This window comes from Gopherus flavomarginatus, chromosome 19, assembly GCF_025201925.1.
Source record: "Gopherus flavomarginatus isolate rGopFla2 chromosome 19, rGopFla2.mat.asm, whole genome shotgun sequence".
NCBI lineage: Eukaryota > Metazoa > Chordata > Testudines > Testudinidae > Gopherus > Gopherus flavomarginatus.
In genome coordinates, this window is record NC_066635.1 from 8,049,685 (window position 1) to 8,075,408 (window position 25,724).

At 41.5% G+C, this 25,724-nt stretch overlaps 2 protein-coding genes across 5 annotated transcripts; one reads left to right on the forward strand and one right to left on the reverse strand.

The window, feature by feature from the left end:
* Window positions 1-5,197: 5,197 nt before the first annotated feature.
* On the reverse strand, window positions 5,198-20,748 carry DERL2 (derlin 2). Of its 2 annotated transcripts, none has more exons than XM_050929431.1 (7): window positions 20,638-20,748; window positions 18,312-18,377; window positions 14,968-15,041; window positions 14,346-14,439; window positions 13,537-13,732; window positions 11,952-12,042; window positions 5,198-5,699 (listed from the first exon to the last, which is right to left on the reverse strand). In XM_050929431.1, the coding sequence occupies exons 1-7, from the start codon at window positions 20,728-20,730 to the stop codon at window positions 5,594-5,596; spliced, it is 720 nt and encodes a 239-aa protein (XP_050785388.1). In that variant the 5' UTR covers window positions 20,731-20,748; the 3' UTR covers window positions 5,198-5,593. The 2 variants fall into 2 exon arrangements, with proteins under 2 accessions (XP_050785388.1, XP_050785389.1); XM_050929432.1 differs by lacking the exon at window positions 5,198-5,699 and adding an exon at window positions 13,374-13,446 and having other exon boundaries at window positions 11,964-12,042.
* Window positions 20,749-21,033: 285 nt separating this feature from the next.
* MIS12 (MIS12 kinetochore complex component) lies at window positions 21,034-24,681 on the forward strand. Of its 3 annotated transcripts, XM_050929435.1 has the most exons (3): window positions 21,040-21,094; window positions 21,734-21,820; window positions 22,267-24,681. In XM_050929435.1, exon 3 carries the CDS (start codon window positions 22,305-22,307, stop codon window positions 22,938-22,940), a length of 636 nt encoding a protein of 211 aa, XP_050785392.1. In that variant the 5' UTR covers window positions 21,040-21,094; window positions 21,734-21,820; window positions 22,267-22,304; the 3' UTR covers window positions 22,941-24,681. The 3 variants fall into 3 exon arrangements, with proteins under 3 accessions (XP_050785390.1, XP_050785392.1, XP_050785391.1); XM_050929433.1 differs by lacking the exon at window positions 21,734-21,820 and having other exon boundaries at window positions 21,034-21,094; XM_050929434.1 differs by lacking the exon at window positions 21,040-21,094 and having other exon boundaries at window positions 21,104-21,820.
* The last annotated feature ends 1,043 nt before the right edge of the window (window positions 24,682-25,724 follow it).

A 25,724-nucleotide genomic window follows, 5' to 3' on the forward strand; every position in this document is an offset into this window, starting at 1 on the left:
GGTTGTGAATCCACACACAAGTTTTTTGAGGTTTTTTTGGCTGAGTATTGTTTGTTTGGCTGAGTATTGTTTGGGGTAGAACAGAACACAGAGGCGCACAGGCAAAAAGGAAGCCAGCCAAGCAGTAGCTTGTGAGCACAGTGTGACCATGGAAAAACCTAGAGCTTTTGGGTCTGGTGCTGGCTAAAGAGGCTCCAAGCCGTAAGCTAAGAAACTGCCCCTTTTTGTTTCTGGTTCCTCCTGCATTTGGAGAAGCAGGACTTTGTATCTTTCCTTATAAATAAACAAGACCGCAAAGAAAATAGCAGATTCCATCAATTTCTGCTTCCAACTGGAACATCCCCAGGCCCTGAAATCTGACTTGCCGCTTTTCAAGCTGAGTCTAGAGTACCATTCTTTGGGAACATTTCTACCAGAAGTCCTCATGGGAGACTTGGCCTAGGGCTAACACTTCTTTTCTCTGTTCTGATGGAAGGTCCAACCGAAATGTGGAAATTAGCTCTCTCTTTTCTTCAGAGAGGGAAGGCAAAAGATAGTATATTTAACTGTGAGGACGGAGTCACCTAGCCTAATGGAAATAAGGTCACCCTGTTAAATATCTCACTACTAGCAGTATCATCTTCTGCAGTTCACTTCCCCTTGGAATTAACTAATTACTTTCTTAAAAAATTAGCGTCACAGGGCATGGGGGAATGGACAGCTTATTTTTATTTTTAAAAGTGTACAAGCAGCAGCTTAAGCATAAGAATTCTGGAGTCCTACTTCTGAATTTTAGGCCCAAATATGACAACATATGGGTAAACTACTTGTCCCCTCCCTATTATTTCACCAGCATTGGGCAGTCACCACAGAATCATAGGACTGGAAGGGAATTCAAGAGGTCTTTTAATCCAGTCCCCTGAACTCAAGGCAGGATTAAGTATTATTTAGACAATCCCTGACAGGTGTTTTGTCTAACCTGCTCTTAAAAATCTCCAGCGACAGAGATTCCACAACCTCCATAGGCAATTTATTCCAGTGCTTAACTACCCTAATAGGTAGGAAGCTTTTCCTAATGTCCACCCTCAAGAACCCTTCCTACAATTTCAGCCCATTGCTTCTTGGCGTAGCCTGACAGGTTAATGAGAACAATTTTTCTCTCTTCCTTGCAAGAACCTTTTATGTACTTATGTTATCACAGGGGTACGCAACCTATGGCACGAGTGCCGAAGGCAGCACATGAGCTGATTTTCAGTGGCACTCACACTGCCCAGGTCCTGGCCACTGGTCCAGGGGCTCTGCATTTTAATTTAATTTTAAATGAAGCTTCTTAAACATTTAAAAAACCTTATTTACTTTACATACAACAATAGTTTAGTTATATATTATAGACATAGAAAGAGACCTTCTCAAAATGTTAAAATGTATTACTGGCACGCGAAATCTTACATTAGAGTGAATAAATGAAGACTCGGCACACCACTTCTGAAAGGTTGCCAACCCGTGTTATCATGTCCCCCCGTCTTCTCTCCTCTAGACTAAACAAACTCAGTTTTTGCAATCTTCCCTCACAGATCATATTTTCTAGCCCTTGAATAATTTGTGTTGCTCTTCTGTGGACTTGCTCCAATTTGTGTAAATCTTTCCTGAAATATGGCACCCAGAACTAGGCACAATTGTCCAGTTCAGGCCTAATCACTGTGATGTAGAACAGAAAAATTACTTTGTGTGTCTTGCTTAGTTGCTTGCTACCATGCTTCCCAGCATACTGCAGCAAATAAGCTTACCTGGCTGCACTGAAAGAACACAAAATTAACTAGCTGCTTTAGAAAAAATACTCCAACTTCAGTTTGGGATAATGTTAACTTTGGAATCTGAAGGTGGGAGAGTCTCAACCAAAGCTACCATTTTAGAATCACAAACGAAACACCTGAAAATAACTATGGTTGGTTCCTTAGCAGTAGCCATCACACCATCTCCTACACCATTTGTGTAACGAATATTTACTTCAATAAAGTGTGAGTGCCTGAGGTTTCAAAGAGATGAAGCTTAAGAGAGTTTGAGAGACAGCTTTCCAAACTAAAGTATAATTCAAAGGCTCTGATGTGGAACAATCACTGCCACGTATTGGGAATCTAATTTGACTAAGCAAGTGTTTTCTTCAGTGGTTCTTGCTACTGTTAAATATTTAAGGCATGCAATTTATGAAGTACATACTTTTCTTCATTTAAACTTTAACAAGCGGTTCAGAGGATGAGCAGCTTTGTTTTTAGACTATGACCAAAATTCTTCACACATCTGTTAAGCACTTAGCTGGACTATAAAATGTCTTATGAACACGCAGTCTGTCCCATCACCTGCAGCCACCTACCCTCCTTGAATGATCTTCAAGGAAAGAATGCTGTAGAAAGTGCCGTTGGCAATTTGACACACAGCACTCTCAACAATAGTACAGGATGGCGTTTGGGGAAGCGGTGTTCACTTACAGTCATTAAAGACCGGTTGGCATTTTCCCACAAGAATAAGGTTATTACATATTTGGATAACTGCATTCCACCTCCATAAAATTTTACTGCTACTTGAAGTGGCTGTACGTCCTGTCATAAACTGTTGTTTATAATTTCTCAACACTATTATTAGTGGCTATAACCAATGGAAGTTGTAGAGGTAGTTCAGCTTTTAGTAAAATTTAAAAGAGTAACAGTTGTTTAAAGCCACATAAGTACCTAAGACAGACACAAAAAAGGTGGCTTCTTCCTATTTTAAGTTCAACACATGATTTGTCTCTCTCTAAAGTAAATGCTTGAGTTATTATAGGACTACAGTGGGGAATACTGACCATTTGAGGTCAGAGAGGGAAGTCTGGGAAGCCAGGCTATCCTGTTCCAGGAGTCCCAGAGCAGACAAAGGCCTAGGGAACAGCACAGGCAGATGCTGGAAGAAACAGATGGTCCCAGAATAACAGTGTCTGGAAGAAACCAGGACCAGGAGCCTTGTAGTGTAGAGTGGGATGGGGCATAGCTTCCTTCCCCCCGACCATCCAGGACAAATTCTGGGAAGGACAGCAGCATATAATCTATGTCTTCCCTCACATGGGTGTAAAAAAGCTTAAAAAAGTTTAAAAGAAATGCCAGAAAAGAGGGCAACAAGTAAACAGAGCTAGGAAACAACAGGCCATGAAAAGTCATTTTATACTACAACAAGCCAGCAGCTGTCTCTCTAGCCACATAACTCAGGCAAGCAGTCTCCTCCTATACTTTCTATTTCTTTATGATAGGCACATGTCAATATCCCAAGCAGATTTACTTCAACATCTTCTTTAATGGAGCAGTAGGCCCGTCAGCCACTGACCTGGCCTGCAGCTTGCTGGTACTTAGCCTGACAAGCCTGCCTCCCCTTTATGTTAAGTGAAGGCAGGAGTCTGGGTGGCAGGAGATCGAACTCACTGCCCTGAAACAACGTCAGCTGCATAAAATTCTATGGTCTGGAGATTAAGGAACTGGTCTTGCTCCCCAGCAACATAAGTGGCTTCAATTGCAAACAGTACAAGTTTCTGAAAGTATTAAAATATGGGAAGATGCACGGCATAAAGACAAGACAGCAACTGAAGACAACTACATCATGAGGTATTTCAGGATAGCCTATGTGTCATTCCCTCATCTTTGAGGATGCCTCTAGCACCACACTTCTACTAATATGCTCTTTAAAACTTGACTTTGAGTACAAATTAACAAATATACTGCAAAAAGTAGCAAGTAGTTTCAGTAGACAAGCCTGGGTCTTGATCCTTATGAATGTATGCATATGCCTCTTGTTACAGTGGTTGGAAACAGACCTCCCTTTTACAGACAGATTTTGGTCCTAGCTACATAATTCTCCTTTAGCACCAACCCCTGCCTGCTAACAGTCCACCTGCAGATTAACAAGAGTCTCTATGCAAAAAATTGGAACACGAATCTAATCAAATTGCCCCCTCCCCCTCCAAAGTTAGACCCAAATACATTCTTACCTCTCAAAAGGATAAAAGTAGGATTTAAAACACAGACCAAGCCATTTTCTAGACCAAGAGATTTCTGTAAGTCTCAAACTCTTATTTTTAGTGATATGCTGCCATCTGTACTAGTTTCCTGTTATACTGCGATGAAGCTTTACTGGCAGACAGAAGACTACAGAAAACCACTCGGCTGAGACATGAGGTCCACAACTCACCATCGGCCCCCACCAAAACCTCAGAGTACACACACCCCACTCAATTTTTGAAATTCATGATTACGATGGATGGATGCCTTCAGTGATGAGAAGTGGGATACGAAACCTCTCAGATAAGTCACTAGTTCAAATCGAGTCCAGGTAAGCTGGTCCATTCTGTGATAGCTATTCAGTGGTCTATGTGAATGAGTTGATGTCACTCCAGTTCTTGTTGGCTAGATGTCCATATCACTCACAGCCCTCTCGCTAGCAGTCTCTGCAGAGTTCAGGGACTGAATTTAGCACACAGCATTAACAACCCTCCTCTCTACAGGTCATGGCTGAGGCATGTTGGTGAGGAAACCTAGCATTTTTGCCATGTCTCCAGGGCTGTCACTGGAACCTTTTATTAACACCAAAATACACATCAGGAAGCTTTCATGTTTGCAGCAAGCATCTGTTAAACTTTCTCTAGCCTTGTCTTCTTTTCTATCATTTCCCTCAAATCAACAGATTATGCAAGAAGGTAACAAGCAATCATTAAGACATTTTATTTTATTCACTCACTATCTCAGAGCTATGCATATCCCAGTCTAGGAGCTACTAGTCTAAATTATCTGGGAAAATCTTTCACAGCATTCTTAATAATTTGCTGACCACTTTGGAAAAAAAAAAAAAGGAGTTAGATTTTTCATAACTATACATGCATATTGCATTTGCTACCGCATGTATAAGCATGTCAGTGAGATTCATACCTGGCCATATGTAGTTCACAATAATCTGGATCAAGATGTATTCTCAGTCTGCAAGCTAGGTTCATAATAGGGCTCATACTGGAACTACAGCAGTCTACTTTCATAGAACGAGCAAGGTAAAATTTGCACCATCCAAAATTAAAATCCTGTCTGACTCAAAAGAAAACAGGCTTGGAAATTTAGTGTATTTTGCTTCATACCAGCCTTCGACAATGAGAACAGGGAATCACTTTAAAAGATCTCACACGTCTGATTTTTATCCACTGAGAAAAAAGTTAAAGCCAAAGTTTTATTTTGTCCCTCAAAGTTTCCCATACAGTTTCCTGTATCAAATAACTCGGAAAAAATGCCTTAGAAACATTTTTAAATGAGTATGCATAGTCTTGTTAACTGAAGTTAACAGAAAATGGTTTCCGGTTGGTTGGTTGTTTTTTTGGCTCCACTAGATTATGCTTTCAGTACCAATACAACAAAACCCCAGGTGTAGAGAGACACTAGTAGTCTCCTGGAAATGTCTTGGATTAGTTAGACTGCCATATCATAAAGTGCTTCTTGTATTCAGAACCATAAAGCTGTAAAGTGTCCTTTCTGCAACAAGGAGAAAGAATTCCCAATATGGTACTTCAATTTAGTTCCTTCCAGTTACGTCTGGGTATTGGCACAGCCATTTATTAGCCTCCCAGGCGCTGACCTTCACCCCATGCAAATCCTCCTGGTCGCTCTTCGGGCAGCGGATTGTAATTGGGATCATCTTCTGGTGTATCGAAGATTGCTTTCCTGTAAAGCAGAAGTTATATGTAAATACACAGTTCACACTTGAGGCAAGCAGTCAATGTAACATTCTCATTACAATATACAGTATGCAATAGTGTCAATCATTTAAATCCAAGTCACAAGTGTCCTCTAGTTGAGATCCAGTCAGCTCATATGGGGCAGATCCTATGATGCAAGCCCTTCAGAATTAGAAGTTTAAATAAGAAGATCATATAGGACTCAATCATATAGGATTCAAGTTCAAATATGCCTTATGCCTGACAACAGGGTCAGTGAAGTTGAATCGGTAGCCTTGTCTACAGCAGCTACAGAAGACACATTAGCACATCTCTAGCAAAATATATTTAAACATACTTAAAAGAACAGCATTAACAGATTTCTTAGCCGGTGGAGACACGACCCAACTTAAACCAATTTACAGGAACATGCTACAGACTAGGTGGGACCAAGATATTGGGTGAAGTATTTTGAAGACCACCAATGAGGCTGGAATAATTAGTCAAGTCCTTGATTTACCTGAAAAACCTTCAGTAGCAGCCTCTATAAATATAGTTTTGTAACCTAGTTAACAGCACAGTTAAGCCACGGCAATTCTAGTCACTGAGCCATATCACCACCCTTTTGGCAAGAATCCTATAAAGAGAAAATGTAAAATTTTCTGACTAATAAGTCTAAGGCTTGGTCTACATTACAGAGTTAGGTTGATGCAAGGCAGTTTATGTCAACCTAATTATGTCAGTGTACACACTACAGCCTTGCTCCCACCTATGTAAGTACCCAACTACACTGACATAACTCCACCTCTAGGAGAGGTGAAGGGCTTATGTCAGTGCAGTTAGGGTGATGCAGTGTCCCAGAGACACTGTATTACTATAATGGGCTGCTGGCTGTCATTCTTGTCAATTTCTCCGCCCCCACTGGCTGCCCTGAGGCTCCTGGCTCCCGCACCGGGATGGCAGAACTCCCTGCTGGGAGCCTGGGGAGCTAAGGGGGGCAGCCAGGCTCATAGCGGCGGGGAGTCAAGAGCCCAAGGAGTGGGGAGGAGGAGCTGGGCTCCCAGCGGGAAGCTGCATGTGGAGCTGACAGCCCAGGCTCTCAGCCCTCCATATTGCCCTCTTATGTCGGTGGAAGTGTTCCTCATGAGGACACGCATCACCTACAGAAGGAGGGTAGTGTGGACATGAACCACCAGAATAATTACTGCAGTGGTTGTAAGCTGACCTAAGATTTCAAGTGTAGACAAGCCCTAGGGTTCAGGTCACCAGGCAGAAAGATTTTAAAGCAATCCCAACATGCCTTCTTTTTGATTGGTGCCTGGAATCCACTTGAAGCTCTAAGGTTGCTTGCTGGTTTCCATGCTGGATAGGATGAAAAGCAAGTATTAAGCTAGGCAAACAACAAACTAAGAAGGTTTGAGTATAGTTAAATTATTTAACATGCTAGTCAGCATGGGTGCTATGCTGTCAACGAAAAGATGGAGGATGAATATTTGTGAGGGAGGGAGCGGTAGGCATGTCGACTGGAGGAAAGAGTCTGACTTTGAAGTCTGATTTCCATACATGATTCACTATTACAATATGCTATTGCCCCAACAACTGAAAGACGTGAACTCTTAGCTCGCTCTATGCCATGTGTTAAATCAGTTGTCAAGGGAACAGGTTTATGTATGGGGAAGGGATGGATACTCAGTGGTTTGAGCATTGGCCTGCTAAACCCAGGGTTGAGAGTTCAGTCCTTCAGAAGGCCATTTAGGGAATTGGGGTAAAAAAAAAAAAAAAAAAAAAAAAAAAAAAAAAAATTGTCTGGGGATTTGTTCTGCTTTGAGCAAGGGATTGGACTAGATCTCCTGAGGTCCCTTCCACCCCTGATATTCTATAGTGGCTCTTTATACTTCTGAGATAAAAACATCTCAAGTCTTCCACACATTTTAGTTTGGTCAACTAACAATTTTATCATTATCATTACATTACTATCAAAATGGAGTGGTTACTTACCTTTAGCAACTATAGTTCTTAGTTACTGTTGTTGCCCATATGGATTCCACACCCCACCCTGCAACCCTGTTTATTTGCCGTTCTCTTTATCTAGGATTCTGACTTGGCAATGGAACTGAAGGATGTTTGTGGCTCCTTTCAGTGTGGACAAAAGGACATGCATGGCATAAACGGTAGCCCATAGATACTGCTATTCAAAATTTTCTAATTTCACACATGTGCACTTAGAGGGGGATCTACATGAACACCATATTTTAAGAACCACGGTTGTTCCCTGGTTCTGAGGTGGCTACCAGAAAAAAAGCGCCACATTCATGTCAACCTCTTGTGCTCCTATGTGAAATACAGCAGAGAGTCTCTTGAAGTAACAGCTAATTATGAATTTCTTGTCATTTAAAAACTATCTTCCTTGACACATAGTTTCATGCTGATCAAGTGAACCAAAGCCACAGTTAATTCGCTCTACTGAAAATTATACGAACAGCACAACTGGATTGAAGGAATTTGAAGTAAAGATATATGCATGAATCTGAAACTGACATGCTCAGTGGTTGAAACAACAAGACTCAAGACAGGTAAGGAGAAACTTTGTACAGAAATCTTAAAAGCAGATTCAAATTGCAGAGGCACCCTCCTCTAAGCCAAATACAGGCTGCTCAGGGAACAAGGGCAAAAATGGGCTCCAAATTCATCTAAGCTACAGCTAAGCACAAAGGGGCATACTGTACTTGCTGGTCTGAGGGGGAAATTTTCAACTAGTGAACAGAAAGTGGCAGTCAAAGAAAAGGAGTCTTCACATCAGTCAGCTGCATGGAAACAGATGAGTGAACAGCACTGAGCAATGAAACAAGAGGACATGGAGGAAAAGAAGGAAAACATGGAGAGACTGAAGTAAGCTTTGGTTTAAGTATATAGGAAAAATGTCAGTATCAGGACATATGAGTGTGTTACCATAGAAAGAGGTAGGGAGTTATTCTTACAAGCCATTACTGGAATGCCCCAAAGGAAAAGGACAAGATATATGATTGTTCTACCCTGGTACCGACCTAGGTGCCTTCACACCCCTTGGTATGTGGCATGCACATGTTCAGAACAAAGATAAGGGGCACACCATGTTACCAGAACAAGACAAAGAAAGATGATTGGTTAAATCTAGTTTCAGATCACGTACTCAATACCTATTACTTATCAACAGGTGGGTATAAAAATATAGCTTTAGGAGTGTAACTTTGGAAGCACATCTTCTGTGTAAGCTGAATGTAACAATGCTGCATGAGATGGCTTCCCAGATATTGGTATTCTATTGAACCTTTTTCCTTTACTATATTATGGGATTATGGCAATAAATCTGATAGATATAGGTTTATTTGGTCTCTTGAATATATTTCATAACGAGCCAAACAATTAACTATACAATTTATCAACATCCTACAGTCAGAGGAAGTCCTTTGGGAGAGGTAAACAAACACAGAAAGTCAGACAAAAACACAGAGAATGAGGAGATTTCAATTTCATGGGTTCATCTGAAACATGAATAAATAATAAGCAATAGGCAAGATGAATTTGTCAAGAACAAATCATGCCAGACTAACCTAATTTCCTTCTTTGAATACAAAGCAGGAAACAGGAGACTAGGCAGACGGTACTGCTAAAAAAAAAATCTAGGGGTTATAGTGGATCACAAATTGAACTAAGCCAAAGTGATGCAGTTGCAAGAAAACTAATATAATTCTGGGGCATATTAACGGGAGTGTCATATGTAAGACACGGGAAGTAATTGTTCCACTCTACTCAGCACTGGCGAGGCCTCAGCTGGAGTATTGTGTCCAGTTCTGGGCACCACATTTTAAGAAAGATGTGGACAAATTGGAGAAAGTCAAGAGAAGAACAATAAAAATGATAAAAGGTTAAGAAAACCTGACATACGAGGAAAGGTTAAAGAACTGGGCATGTTTAATCTTCAGAAAAGATGATGATGGAGGGCCTGGTAACAGTCTTCAAATATGTCAAGGTCTGTTATGAAGAGGATGATTAATTGTCCTCCACAGTCACGGAAGGTACGACAAGAAGTAATGGGCTTAATCTGCAGCAAGGGAGATTTAGGTTCAATATCAGGAAAAACTTTTTAACTAGTAAAACAGTTAAATACTGGAATAGGTTACCAAGGGAAGCTGTAGAATCCCCATCACTGGAGATTTTTAAGAACAGGTTACACAAACACCTGTCAGAGATGGCCTAGGTATATCTGGTCCTGCATCAGTGCAGATGGATGGACTAGAGGACCTCTTGAGATCCCTTCCAGCCATACATGTCTATTATTATTTAGAATTAAATTATTGTAGGGTGGCACTAGAGACTATTTGGAAGCAGAGAAGTTGTGCATATAAATGAAGCAGTTAAGAACGATGGGATAGAATAGTTACGGCTTCCAATTAGCATTATTAAAAGATGTAAGGATGAATTTATTACAGCTAATGTTTAAAGAACAGTATTCAGAGAAGAAATAATAGGTCAGTATAGTACTAATTATCTCTTCGTATCTATGGAGAGCTGTGCAAACGTTAGCTGATCTTCATAATATATCGGTGATAGGCAAGCGTCTCCATTTCACAGTTGAAAGGCTAAGGTACAGAGAGGTTGACTTGTTAAAAATCAACAGACAAGTCTGTAGCTGAGTCAGAATTACAATTCAGGATTTCCCAATTCCCAAAATCATACTTAATCCTGTAGATTATGCTGCCAATCAAACCAGTTTGAGAGATTTCACCTCTGGGGGTATCTGTTTACCAAGTGCCCAAAAAAATAATTTACAAACATAAGGAATTAGACTGGATATAAAAAATTATACCCAAGATCAAAACTTGAGCAAAAAAAGGGACAGTAAATATAACTTTCAGTCTTTGGCAGTAGTATAAAAGTTTGTGCTGTTATGTAAGGCAAATCCTGGCTGACACTAAAATAGCTAAATAAAGTATATGATGTTATGTTCACAAAAGGAGTGACAGGACACTCAAATATTTTCAATAGGGAGGATGGAAAATACCGAGTTGAAGACAAGTCTACTGCAGACACATTTAAGAAGATTGCTATGTCTGAACATTCACAAATTTAGGACATGACAGGATTCAAACCAGTCTTCTGAACAAAGTGACTCAAGTAGTCTCAAAATATTGGTGATCAGACACTAGACTGGATCTTAAGTGAAGCCCTTTGGATGAAATCATAGAATGAGAACTGTCCCCCACTTGGTCCACAGGCATCCACTCTACCAGGTGAGCCAAAGGGAACCCCTCAATGGCTGATAGCTTAGACCCCATCTATACAAGGGGAATTGACCAGCATAGCTATAGCTATTGCAGAATAACTATTCTATTATAGCTATTCCAGTATAATTTAGTTATTCTGCAATAACTCCTTTGTGTTAGCACTCTACTCTGGAATAAGTGATTTTATTCCAAAGCAAAGTAATTAGTCCAGAATAAAAATCACTTTTATTCCAGAAGAGTAACCACATGGGACACTTATTCTCAACAACTATGCCAGTCAATTTGTTTAAAATATCAGGTTTAGAAATCAAATCTAGACAAGGATCAACTCAGCACTACACATCATTCTGAAGGCAAGAATGCCAGACAGTTTGCGGTCTTAAAAACTGAGGTCTTGTCTGCTCTATACAGAGAATTTTCAAGAGGTTTATCCCGTCCTTCAGGAAAGTTCCCCATATCCATTCTAGTGTGCAACATTCCAGTTGGTTGCTATTCTCTGCCCAAGAGACGAAAGAATATGAATGGCACTGTGTGAACAGAACACAGTCTATTATGTGTTCTGTGATCCTTTTGGATGGTGGGGAGGGAAGGGAGTAGCTAACCAAGTGTAAAATATTAGCCACATTAAGCTTCTCATTCATTTTGTGAATTTTGCACTCTGAACTCATACTGACACTTTGTCCTAAAATGGGTTTCTTTTAACAGATTCAGATATATTTGGTGCCACCAATAGACAAACTATATTATGGATTTTAGTTAGCATAGGAGTTCTTGGACCTTTTCAGAAGTTAGACCATGTCTTAAGAGTGTCTCTTGGATCCTCCCCCCTCTGGCAACTGTACCATCCATGTGACAACTACAGCAAATGGAACAGTATGATGAACTCAGTGCCATTTATATCAAATTTCCAAATTTACTTGTATTTGGTTTAAAAAAAAAAACATTGTGTACAAACACATTTGTCTATGTGCTCCAAATTAGAAAGTAACACTTACAAAATAGATGGTGTTTTCAGAAGCCGTCCACCACCAGGCTGATTAGGAAAGATATCCTCTAAGAAAAAATATATGTGTCCAACTGCGATCCCTAGAATCAATGAAAAAGAAAGCTGAAGTTGAATTGGTGACTTTCAATATTGCCATTATACCACGTTTAAATGTTTCACTAGATTTTTCATGAAGTAAAAAAAAGACAAGTTGTGTGTTTTGATACCCTTTGTAAATAGCATGATGTTAAAAGGAACTGAAGTAGCATGGTACACACTTACTAGAATTAAGTGCCATACTAGAAGAGATCTATAGCATAGCGAGTCATATAAATACAAGTAAAAGTCTGTCACAACTGTCTAAACACTTTGGTGGTATGGTTTCATTTGTACTGACAAAAAAGTCAGTATGCAAGCTGCCTTACACAATTAAGTCTCATCTCCATAGTCAGCCATGGATATCTGGCTCTCTCCAGGTAATGCAGAAGCAAAACACTGCATTACTTGGAGACGTTACAACAGAGTATGCCACCACATACAAGAACTATGAAAACTGGTAGAACACAGTGCTCTGTACATCAGAGCATGTAAACAATTAGGTCACAACAAAAAATAATCATGTGCCTCCTTGCTGCTTTTAATTTTTCCCTATATGGAAGAAGTTAATAGACACACTACCAATTGAATGAGCTGACTCCTTTAGTTAAAGGTTTGTCACCTTAATCCCTCAGAGTATAAAACTCACTATTCAGCTAAGGTCGCATTTCAGAACAAAAACTTTTTCAGAAGTCTTTAATGTGGAGGACTGTTTCCTCTTCCAAAATAAATATAGAATGTATCAGACAATAAGTTGTTCAAAGCACTTTGGAAAGCAAGTCATTTTTTAAAAAAGTTGAAATATCAGAAATATCAAAAGTTACAAATACCTGTCAGATGCGTACCAAGATAAACTGAGCAAGACAGGTAGAGGTGGCCTTTCGAACAGGGTTATACAGTAAGACCTCTCAGATACCAGGAAGAGTATTGGCTCTGATACAATCACTCTTGCAATAAGCCAATCCCAGACCATTGCTCCAGCTCTGAAGATTTCCCCAATCCAGTTTCTTCTCTATAAGGGTGGCCCAATTTCTGCTCAGCTGTGTGCAGTGAGCACTTCTGGATCTGAGGTAATTCCGAAAATCCTTGTCCTGGCAGTCACAGCACTTTCTTTTGAAATACCAGTGGGGCCAGTGCAAAGGATTATTGATGTGTGTGGAAACTAAAGATTCCCAAAACGCACACCTGATTAGAAGAAGTGACTCTCAGAAGAAGCAGCACAAAGGGGGAACTGCTCATGAGAGAGAAAAGATAAGAGATCCATCACTAAACCATCCAGGCTAATCCTGAAACCATAATCAACTCTGTCATTGGAAGCTTATGGATATCTGCTTACCTCTCTAGTAGTGCATCAAAGCATAAATAGCCAACATGGCTTGATAACCCCTTTCTCTTTGCAGGAAGAGGTACTAAGTAGGGGGAAAAGAGACTTTACTTACCAGTAGTTTATGATAGAGTGGCCAAAAAGTCTAAGGATTTCATTTTTCATAGCTTCTTACCCAAAAGATCCACAATGATGGAGTTCCCCAATAGCAGTGAAAAGCCCATGAGTACCCAGGGCAGAAATGGGGCCTGGAAGATGAGAAGACCAAAAAAGTTCATACGGACGTAGGGATTCCTGCGGCTCCACACATACACGAGCATTATAGTAAAGGCCTGACCCAGGAAAACCAAGTTCACAAACAAGCCAAAAAGCTGGCAAACAGTTAAAGAAAATATCAGTGCACACGACCAACTTGAAGAAAACTGAAATATGAATATGGGGGAGACGGGAACCTATGGGCTTCAGAAAAAAAAAATTTTGGAGGCCAATCATGGCATCAACAAAAATAGATACACCTGACCTTTGAGTCTATGGTTTTCCAAACAAACAAATATTTCCTCAGTCAAACAAGACACCTATAGTTTAATCCCCCTTAAATACTCCATGCTGCAAATACACTATGAGGGGTTTGTTATTACAGAAGCTATTTTACACACAGCATCCAGATAGTAGGGGGGGGGAAGGGGGGTAAATTCACCTGGACAATAACATTTCCTTCAATCCTCATGATAATACTTGTACAGTTAAATAGCATCTTTCAATCTAGGCGCTCATCTTTATAGCCTTAACTCAAATATTTAAGTGCAAAAGATCAATTCCACATTTAATAGTAACCACAAGATCTGGAAAGTTTTGAAGCCCACTTAAAATAGAGTCATTCAGACCTCATTACACAAAGTATTTCTCTGTTCATTGACTTTCAAAGCACAGGGTTTGTGTCCTCCGTGTTAATCGTAGCTGTATTAAAACAGTAAAAAAGGATACAGTCATTAAAAGTCCACCAAAAAGGAACATAAATACGAAGTCTGCCGTCCGACCTCGGAAAGACCCTTCCTCAAGCATTCGGCAGTAACGATATCTGAAGGAGTAGGTCAGGAAAGTCTGATACTAATCACATTCAGCAGAAAGAGTAAGAAAAAAAATAGCTGTTTACATACATTCCCATAGGTTTTATATAGAGAATTCATAAACATCTTTCACAATCGAAGGATTTTTATAGTAGATTATAAAGCAAGTATTGAACTTACATGAAGTAAATTTGATAGTCTCAGTCCAGTTCTGAGTTAGTGGACAAGTATTCACACCACAGAAAAAATACCTGCTCAATTAGCAGTCTTACTGGCTATTTAGCAGAAAAGTCTGGTACTACAGAATGAATTCTCACTCCTAGTAGTGCGCATTCCAAAATCAAGATGGAAACAATGAAAGCTCACTGAAAAAGAATTACTGAATTAGGTATTTAGGATGAAATCCTGGCTCCACTGAAGTCAGTGGCGCAGGACTCCCACTAAGTCACAAAGTGGTGCAGAACTGGACCCTTATACAGTAACACTGACACACAGTTCTGCATTCTAAAGAGGTGAGATACACTTTTTATAAAGGATACAAAAAAATCATATTAAATAAAAAATTAAATCCAACTGGCCCAAAAAATAAGTAGTTTGTAATCAACCGCCATACCTGTCAGAATAAGAGGAAAACAGATTAAGACAACTTAAATATAAATGGTGCCCATCTCAAGTATTTAAATTCTCTACATAGAGAATACAGAAAAGTTTCTGTTTAATCCACACAAGCTAAAAGAACTTCATGAAAATGGTTTTTGAACATTGTAATAAGCCAATTTAATGATCTTTTTCAATAGTCCGAGACTCTAAAATTCAGTAAACCGTACTACTTTGCATTCATGACTTGGGAATACATTGCTATACTCAAATTTTCCAGGTAAACAAAGGCATATTTAAAAACAAAGTATAACAAATATTTTGTTCATCCTGGCAGTTTAGTTTTAATTCTATGCAATATTTAATAGTATATAGTATTAGTAAATATAAGGTAACATACTTTGTAAAAATAGCAAACTCTTGGTCCTATAAGACTTCATGACAGCACTTCCTTTTAATTTTTTGCAGAGAAAAAAATTGAAACCCTAAATTTTGTATGACAAATTTTGTATTACTGGGTTTGCAGGCTAAGTGAGTGATGCATCTTCAATTCTACCATATCAAAATTCCTCTCCACAATGAAATATAGACTTGGATTGAAGCAAGATTAGTTCATCTTTAGGAAAGCTAAAGCAATGTTTCATTACCATAAGTAAAACATATGGTCAGATTAATTTTTTTGAATTCTATCTGTCAGAGGTCAGTATGAAGTAGGAGTAAGGACATCTTGTCAGCTGTATTTCAGAACCAACAAGCTTTCATTGTAAGCAATTTTTTTGGCTTTGTTATTGTGTTAACAGTTGAGCTGAATCAGTCAGATACATCTTGGCCCCTTGAAACAATCTTTCAGAAGAATCTTTAGTTTGATAGGAGGCGTTGCTCTTTCGGATGCCTGGTCACTTGAGAAGAGCTGGCAGGCAGAAAGAGTGGCTAGGCACTTGGCAATCTAACTTTTAATCCACGTGAAGACTGCCCAAAGTTTTATCAAGTTTATTTGACTTTTAACACTGCTTTAGTATGAGCATTCTGTGTAATATGACAATACTACTTAGAGTACTGCATCTGAAATTCTGTCCCCAAAATAAGACAGAAGAGCACCATCATACAAAAGATACACACTGCAGAATGGAAGGAAATTACTCTGTAAGTTAGACTGAAAACATGTAAAAAGAAAGATTACTCCTGGGGGAATTCTGCACCACTGCACATGCACAGAATTGATGTCCCCGGCAGATTTCTTTGCTTCTCTGCAGAAAAATGACTTTCCGACAGGGAAGCCACAAGAGCAGTCGTGTGACCCCCCCACCCCCACCAGTATGTTTCAGGTGCCCAGGGCAGCCAGCAGAGAGGTAAATCACTGTGGGGCAGTGGGTGGGACTGGGGAAGACCTGGCTGGTGGCTCCTACCCTGTGCTGGGCTTAGCTGCTAATCCTGGCTGGGCAAGACAGGCAGGGCTGGTGCAACCATTTAGGTGACCTAGGCAGTCACCTAGGGCACTAGGATTTGGGGGGCACCATTTTCTTCGGCAGTGACCGCGGCGGCTGGATCTTCGGCAGCCCCAGTCGCTGCCAGCATTTAGGCGGAGGGAGCTGGGACAGGGGGGCGCGGGGAGGGCCACTTGCAGCAAGTAAGGGGGGGCGGCACGCAGGGGAACTCCCCGCCCCAGCTCACCCCTGCCCCGCCTCCTCCCCCAGCATGCCCTGGCTGCTTCACTTCTCCCACCTCCTAGGCTTGCGGTGCCTAAGCTGATTGGTGCTGCAAGCCTGGGAGGCAGAAATGAAGCAGCCATGGCATGCTCGGGAAGGAGGCGGAGCAGGGGTGAGCTGGGGCGGGGGGGGTTGCCTCAGAGTGGGGGGGATGGGGAGCTGCCATGGGGGGGCACCTCAGGGCAGGGGCCAGGGGTGGGAGGGTGCAAGCACCAGCCCTGAAGACAGGACTTCCTCTTCTCCGACACAGCATCAAGCTGGGTCAGACCCACCCCTAGATTTCTCCCCTGGCTGTAAGAAGCTCTGCAAACTCCTCACACACACAGTTCCTGCATCCATTGCCCCTCAGCTGCAGGGGGAGTTATTCCTGTACAGGGAGCTGCTCCCCCTCAACGCAACCCTGATGCATCCAGACCCCCCTGCCAAACTTCACTCCCCCGAACTCAGAACTCCGCCCCCCCGATGAGCCCCACTCCCACTGCACTTGGACCACCGTGATGAACCATATGCACCAGGATCTTCCCCACTCCCGCGCTCCCCACTGAGCCCCAACCACCTACATCTGAATTTTCACCCTACTCAGCCCCACTCCCCCAGCATCTGAACCCTCCCACTGAGCCCCCCACACCTAGACACCCTGCCAAGCTCTATTCCCCCCACCCACAGAACCCCCACTGCTGACCCCCAACCACCTTCATCTGGACCCCCCTGAAGAGTCCCCCAACAGGCCCCTGTGCATCCAGATCCCCTCCACACCAAAATCTCCTACTGAGCTGCCCGCACCCAGATTGCCCCACACAGAACTCTCTCAGCCCACATCCAGATCCCCCTATACTTGGATCCTGCCTTGCTAAACCTTCCTGCTCACACAGAGGAGCAGGGCCCTGGGGTGTTTCTGGGGGCAGGTCGGGTCCTTCTGCTGTGTCTGGGTTGGATGCAACCTCACTGCTGAGTCCATGTGCCGGCGGGGAGCTGCAGTGTCATCTCCCACCTCTGTGCAACTCAGTGGCCTGTGCTCTCTAGTGCCATGCTGGAGCCTCCATATTTATTTGACAAATAAAATTTGCAGAATTTTAAAATATTGTGCACAGAATTTTAATTTTTTTTGACACAGAATGCCCTCAGGAGTAAAAGATAGCTCCACAAATGTGTGTGCAAGCCAATACAGTTTTTGAGCTACTGTTTGAACAATAAAAGCAGCAAAGAATCCTGTGGCACCTTATAGACTAACAGACGTTTTGGAGCATGAGCTTTCGTGGGTGAATACCCACTTCCTCAGGTATTCACCCACGAAAGCTCATGCTCCAAAACGTCTGTTAGTCTATAAGGTGCCACAGGATTCTTTGCTGCTTTTAGAGATCCAGACTAACACGGCTACCCCTCTGATGTTTGAACAATGTGACCTATCAAAGCAATGAGTTTTTACTGCTACTTACCATCAATTGAATGTTATTAGAAACCTTCCGGGGAAAAAAAACATATTCCAATATTCTCAATGTGCAGTTGTGAAAACAAGTGTTGCAAGTTTAATCATTTTCTTACAGGTATGATAACATTTAACATTTAGAAAAAATACTTACTTGAAAGTGTTTAAATATTAATTCGGGGTTAAAATACAGTTGAAATGGTGTGATTAGTTCTAGTTGCTGAAATACAAGAGAAAATATGTGACAAGATCAATCCATTAAAGTCCACTTCATTTACTTTAGAGATACAAATAACCTGTCAGTGGTACATTAATATCTCATGTTCTCTTATTTTAAAAATTATGTGCAAAGCCTAAATTCAGCCAACATATTCAACCTTATGTTCCTTTTACAGGAATGCTTGCCCTCCTCCTCTGCCTCCCCCATTTTGTCCCATGCCTACTTACCACATCTTAGTCCTGTTTAGATTTCAAGCTCTTTGGTTTAGTGGCTATCTTCCATTTTATATTTGTAAAGCACAAAAGGTTTTGGTCCAGAGATCTGGATTTGGCTCATTTTACATCTGTAAAAGTTTCATTTCACATGCAAGGCTCTGTAGAGCCATGAAACAGAATAGTCTTGATGGGGCCTCTGACCACTACTATGACTAGATCATTATTCATTATATAAGGCAAAAATGAATGATCTTTCTGCTTTAAGGAATGTCATCATCTAATATTTTTTTCCACCGCATAAAAGCATATTCCCCTCTTTAATCTGAGAAATAACTACTGGAAGCTCACCCTAGATTCACCCAAAAACACTGAGTTTTCAGACAAATTTCTTGGCAAAGTCTTTCCTTCTCTACATTCCTTTCAAAATAAAAGAGGTTTCACAGCATTCCCAGGACACAAAAACTTCTTCAAAGACCACATCCAACATATATGTATGGTGCCACCAATGGAATGTTTATGTTGCACATTATGCATATGTGTATAGAACATATGAATGGCCATACTGGGCCAGGCCAAGAGTCCATCTAGCCCAGTCTCCTGTCTTCCAACAGTGGCCAACACCAGGTGTCCCAGAGGGAATGAACAGAACAGGTCATCATCAAGTGATCCATCCCATTGCCCATTCCCAGATTCTAGCAAACAGGCTAGGGACACAATCCCTGCCAACTTGACTAATAGCCATTGATGGACCTATTCTCCATGAATGTATCTACTTTTACATACCCCAAGAACTCACATGGCTTCAAAAACTATTATATTACATTACATTTTTTAAACTGACACATTCACCTTAAATGAGCGTGTTCTTAGATTGCTTGTGCCCACTCACTTGAATGTGGGAAACACTAGCAACCAATTTTCCATGTATTTGCTTCGCCATTACTTTAGTAACTGTCATTACTATAACCACCATTTTATGAAAGGGCTCTGCCATATTTTCCACACTTCTCTAGTGGCCTCATTAATAAGAAATTTAATAAGTCTAGCAAAAGCCTGTCTAGGAATGGGACACCATTGGGCTGGGTGCTTAATGATTCTGCAGAGGCACGATGGTGAAACACCCTACACCTCAGAATACAGCGGCTCTGTAATATAGCTACCAGAGGATGTGTCTTGGAGAACTGTCCAACCCTCCCCTTCCCCCAAAAAACACACACACAGCATCTCATGTGGAAACCTGATTCCTTTTCAGTTCCTGTCCTTATCTGTGGTGCCACTGTTAATTGTCTTGCTACCCTCACCCATTTCCAGTGCTGGTGGGTTTGGATTTTGTCTCTGCATTCAGCACAGGCTGTGTGTACACCTCCAGAGGGTCCTACAGAAATGATCCTCAACTAAGGGTATGCTGAGATCTTCCAGGGGGTACATCGACTCATCTAGATATTTGCCTAGTTTTACAACTACATAAGGCTACAGAAAAAGCACTAGAAAAGTAATACAAAGTAAATTTCATACAAACAACGTGAGAAAGTCGGCAATTTTTCTGTGGTAGTGTAGTGACATTTTTGTATTTGTATGTCTGATTTTGTACATAAGAAGTTTTTAAGTGAGGAGCATCTTAGAGGTACACAAGACAAGTCAGAGTATGGAAAGGGGAACAACAGTCTGGAAAAGGGGAGCGCCCTGGTCCTACAGGATAAGGGAGCGACAGAGCCATCAGAGCCCAATCAAGCAGGTAACTTAACCCCCAGTCTGCAGGGCCGTTTCAGCCAGGATCGCTGTTCGGCGTCTCTGCAATGGACCGAACCCAGCCGCAGGGATTCAGAACCAGCAGAAACGCGGAGGGGGGAGGGGAGAGCGAGGCTGGACTCGGAGACCAAACCGGAACCGAGCCTGGCCCGTGCTCCGCTCGGCCACGCCTCAGAACCAGGACGTAGCCCTCGTCCCTCCCCCCCAAGGGCGGCGGCCCAGCTCATACACAGCGAAGGGAGAGAACGAGGCTGCCGGCCCTGCCCCGAGGCCCACCCCGCACCCTCCTGGCTCACCACGGCGGCGGTGGTGAGGAAGCAGGCGGTGGTGTAGGCCCGGGTAACGGGCGGCACCTGCAGGTACTCCTGCCGGAAGGTCTGATACGCCATCTTAAAGCTCCGCTTCCGCTTCCGGCGCCTCATTTCCTGCCCCACTCTCCGCGCGCTACACAGCCAATCAACGCTGCCTCCGGCATCCAAAGCCGGCCAATCCTTCGCTTTCTTTTATCTCAGCGGTTTGAAGAGGGGAAAGCGCTTCTTCCCGGGCGCTCTGACGTCCCTTGTCAGACGTGCTTTGTGATTGGGCGGGGTATTTTCTCCCCGCCCCAGGCGGCGCTCCGATTGGTTTGGGAGGCGGGCGCGGCTGGAGGCGCTGAGTGGTGGGGCTCTCTCCGGGGGCGGGCGTTCGAGTGAGGCGGGAAGCGGCGGCTGGGGTCGCGCGGTCCAGGCTAGCTCTACAGCCGCCGTGCGCCCGGTGAGAGGCCGCGGGGAGGGTTCCCTACGCCTGCGGCCCCCTCGCACTTGGGAGCCGGGGACGGTAGCGCCCCAGTCCCAAAGGCCTCGGGAGCCTGGGCCCAGGCGACGGTTCCTACCGCGCCAAAAGGAAGCTAGGGCCTGAGGGCCCAAGCAGCCCCCACCCATGGGGCCTGGGCAGCGGTAGGGCCACGGGGATAGAGCACCAGGGTGCGGGTTGGCGCTGTGCCTGCTGGGGGATCTAGGGCAAGTCACTGCCCTTTCCCGTGCCTCAGTTTCCCCATCGGTACAATGGGGCTCAAGATCTCACCTGTTTTGTAAGGCGCTCTGAGATCTGCTGAGGAAAAGCTCCCAATGAGAGCTGCCTGCTGTTATCTGTTCTCACCCTGAGTTGAATTTTCTGAGAGCCTAATGCTGTGGCTAATTATCCAGCGGGAATCTCCCCTCCCCCTTAATTATGACCAATGTCAGTCACTTAAAACCTTCCCAAGGTGTCAGCCTGGCCCTTGGTCTGATCTGAAAAGGCTCCTACGTAGTAGGGGTCTGTGACTATTAGTGGGATAAAGGCTGGTAAACTGCTTAAAGGGGAGCTTATCCTATTATAATGGACTAATTGGGGTCTTTGGTCCTACCATGTCAGCACAAATGCCGGAGAAGACTGCTGTTGGAATACCTTCAGCACAGAGCCTTCACCTCCAGTGGGACAGGGAAGCTGCTTTTATACACAGTGTGACAGTTGTATTGATAATTATGTCTGCAGGGCTTTTCCAAATAGTTAAGATATGACATATTTATAACACAATGTAATAGTTACAACTGTTGACACAATGCATCACTTGTGCATTCAAACACTATAAAAGAAGGTTCCATTTACATTCTACAGAATCCCTCCTTGGACCTAATGACAATAGAATTTAGATTTTAATGTAAGGTTCTAGTCCTGGTTAACACTGGTAATTGAATAGGATGTAGTTTCCTCCGAGTCAAAGACTGGCAAACTATGTCCTGGTGGGCAGAGAAAGGACTAGATTAAGAACCAAATTCTTTAAATTCTCCTAAATTCAAACTTGAACTCTGCTCTTCATAAGTAAGGTTAATGCTGTAATAGACTGCTAATACAACTCACCCTTTCCAAAATACAGATTTGTACTTACATCCTTTTTTCCTTTACAGATTTCCACATTGTCTATGGTTGACTTCTTTTAGCCAAGATGTCAGTGAATCCTATGGCATATGAAGCCCAGTTCTTTGGTTTTACCCCTCAGACATGTATGCTTAGGGTCTACATTGCATTTCAAGACTACCTGTTTGAAATGATGCTGGTTGTGGAGAGAGTCATTCTGAAGAAACTAGAAGGCTTTCCTGACTCTAAGATCAGTCCATTCCAAATCCGTAAGAGCACAGAGAAATTTCTTCTCTTCATGAAGGAGCGCTTTGATCACCTCTTCAGCAAAATGGAACAAATGCTTTTGCAGTTGGTGTTAAACATCCCTAAAAATGTTTTACTTCCTGAAGACAAGGTCCACGAGCAGTACCCCTACAGTAAGGAACAGTTTCAAACTCTGCAAGGTGAAATTGATCAACTACAGAAACAATACAAGGTTGAAGTGTCTGCTGGACAGGCCCTTTTAGCAGAATTAGAAGAACAGAAAATGGTTCAGGCAGAACTTGAGAAGACCCTCCAGTGGTTTGATGGGCTTGAGACCATATGCAGAGAGCACGGGACTAGCAATTTAAAGGAAAGCTTTGCATTCTTGACGCAAACTTGTAAGAAACTGCAAGATATACTAAAGGAAGTTGAAAAGAAAAACAAAAGATTGCAAAAAAGTAATCTCGATGTAGTGTAAAGGAAGTACTGAAAGGGCAGCAGAGAAACCAATAAGACAATACAATACATTTTTTTGGGATCTCTCCAGAAGCATTTGTATATAAAGTTTTTTGGGGGGGTTGCCCCCTCTTCCTTGCCATACCAGTTTTTGACTGAAAGCTGGTGAGTGCAATATTCTGGCAAACCATCATTTTCCCCTCCTGAATTCTATAAATGCTGCATAGACATTTCTTTAAGTAAATAACCATACCCCCCTAAGAATGTCTAAATGAATTGTCTGAATGGTAGAAGTGCAGACGCAAAATAAGTGCATTGTAATGAAGATTTCAATTCTCTGCACTAGTTCATTTAAGCAACTTTAGTAGAGAGGAAGCTTTTTCTTTAATGTACAATAGGTTAGAAGCATCTTAATCTTAAACTATTTTCTGGAAGTCAAGACTTGTCAGTATTGAAATATTCCATTTAGAAATGTAAGAATGTGACATCATAGTAAAACTTAGGCCTTGAGGAGAAATACATTTAATAAATGTTGGAGTTGGAATTAATCTAGACAATAGTGAGTGGTTTCTAAAATGGAGGGGTTAGTTGTTACTTCCAGTATTTAAAAAATAAAAAAAAAGGGGTTGATATTCTGAAGGAGTTAACAAAGACAGGACAGAGGGCCTGGATCTTTCCTGTTTCTGGTGGAAATATTTCACAAATACTAATCAGTAGTCATAAACCTATGTACAGTAGGTGATTATACCAATTTTGCAAATGGATAGAGTTAGTTTTGCTTTGAGCAGGAAGCGCACATTGTACAGTGCTGTGTGTGATAAGAGACAGATATGAGCTGCAGCGGAATAACTCAGACTCTGGACTGCTTTGAAAGTTCTTGCACCATAGTATTTATCGTAGTGTCAGCACAGCATTATACATTGTGTGACTCTTGCTAAAAGCAAAACTTAGTTTGCATAGCTATACAATGGGTATACTCACCTACCTTACCATGGGTGTTATGTGGACTGATTAATATTTGCGAAGTCCTTTGAGTTCCTTGAATTAAGCTTACTTTATATGGACTTGTTCCACAATCCAAAGAAAATGTGAATCTTTTCATTGACTTCAGTGCCTTTTGGATCAGCCCTTATTTGCATATTAGTATAGTAAAAAGAAGCTTAACTTTTACAGGGGCAAAACGTCCTTACTTTTTAAAAGATACTTGCTTGAATGATGTTTAACTTCTGTATAACTTGAGAGCTACTTAAAAATTATACATAAGGTGACAAAATATATTTTTTCAATGCATTCTGAAACTATACTATAAAATATTCTATGCTATTCTATGAAATTTGTCAAATACCTGAAGACTTCTGGATCAGCTCAATATGCTCAAAGAACAGGTCAACAAATTTGAAGTGTCCACTGATTTTGTGAGCCCAGTGTGACATTTTGTGACTCATCTTGGGCACCCAAAGTCAGAGTCCACATCTGAAAATTTGGCCAAAGACGTTAACTTTTAATGTTTAACACTAGTCTTTGTGTGAACTAACGTGCATTAAATAATACCTAAAGATTTTCTAATGGAAATCATTCTAAAGTATCTTATTTAGAGACTCATTTTGTATGTATCACTTAAAACAATGTTCATTTTTCTGCGTTTTTTGATCAGTAAAATCTAAGTGTTCATTTCCCCACCACTCATTCTAACATGTAGGAAGCTTCTGTGTACTGTATGGCTGCAGCTAAAACTAGTAAATAAACATTCCAGTAACTCATAAGATAGTGTGATATATTTTTCTGTTACGGCACTAGAAAAATCTCATTCAAAAATCGACATTGTTAATGCAATTTTTTTCTGCAATATTACGACAACAAATCTGTGGATATTGTTTTGTCAGACAGCCACAAGGGAGTTTAGTTTTCATTCTGAACAACAGTGAATGTTAATTGGAATCTACCGCAGGACAAAAACATTAAATTGGTAATTTAAATGTAAAATTAAGTAAACATGTGGATGTCAATAGTAAGAGTACAGTCATACAGACATTTGGCAAGGCAGGAGATGAAGAATAGATACCATCTTTTCTTCAGGGTACAGTTAAAAGCTCCTTTATGAGCCTTACAAATCTACTGTGTGCTTATTTAAATAGGTCCATAAAACAGTAGCTATAGCATAATCAACAATTATGTTGATTTTTTATAGTAAGAAATAAAAAATGTCCATGGGGGGACAGGGAGTGGTAGGTGAAGACACACCCCCACCTCAAATGAGACTGATGGTGTTTATCATTCATTGCTAGTGATATCAGCATTTCCCCAAGGAGTGGATGCTTCCTTAAATATCCCATGGACTATGAAGGGATTACTTTTTAAAAAACAAGGATGATGTTTTGAGTAATATAATGATGAATAGTGCTAAGGATAGAGACTGGCTTGGGATAAAACGAGTACCTTTTATAGGTACTCTATAATGGTGGGTTTAAAATCTATTCACCAAATACGTATTCTCCAAGCTGGATAAGAACAGCAAAACACTCTAACTGCACTTTACTATGATTTTAACCTCACGAACAATGGGTAGTTTGAATTTTGGGCACAAACACATTCAAATAGATTTAAAAACAAATAAATAATTGGGTTTAACCCTGCTAAAGGTGGTTGGTTTACTGGGTCATCCAAACTCCTTACTAATATAAAGTTGTGTCCTCAGATAGACCCGAGAAGTTTGTTGTCCATCTATTTTATCAGGTTATATATAGAATGTTCTCTTCTTTTAAGTGAAACAATGTTAAAAAACCCAGCCAGAATGTTAAAGCTTTTG

Bases quoted from the DNA above. Each gene is read 5' to 3' on its own strand.
- DERL2 (XM_050929431.1), bottom strand. From the start codon at position 20,730: ATGGCGTATCAGACCTTCCGGCAGGAGTACCTGCAGGTGCCGCCCGTT. The intron at 14,440-14,967 runs GTATCCTTTATA...CTACTCCTTCAG, and splicing joins TTATTTAATATGATTTTTTT to ATATCGTTACTGCCGAATGC. The intron at 12,043-13,536 runs GTAAGAAGCTAT...CATTGATTCTAG, and splicing joins CATCATTGTGGATCTTTTGG to GGATCGCAGTTGGACACATA.
- MIS12 (XM_050929433.1), top strand. From the start codon at position 22,305: ATGTCAGTGAATCCTATGGCATATGAAGCCCAGTTCTTTGGTTTTACC.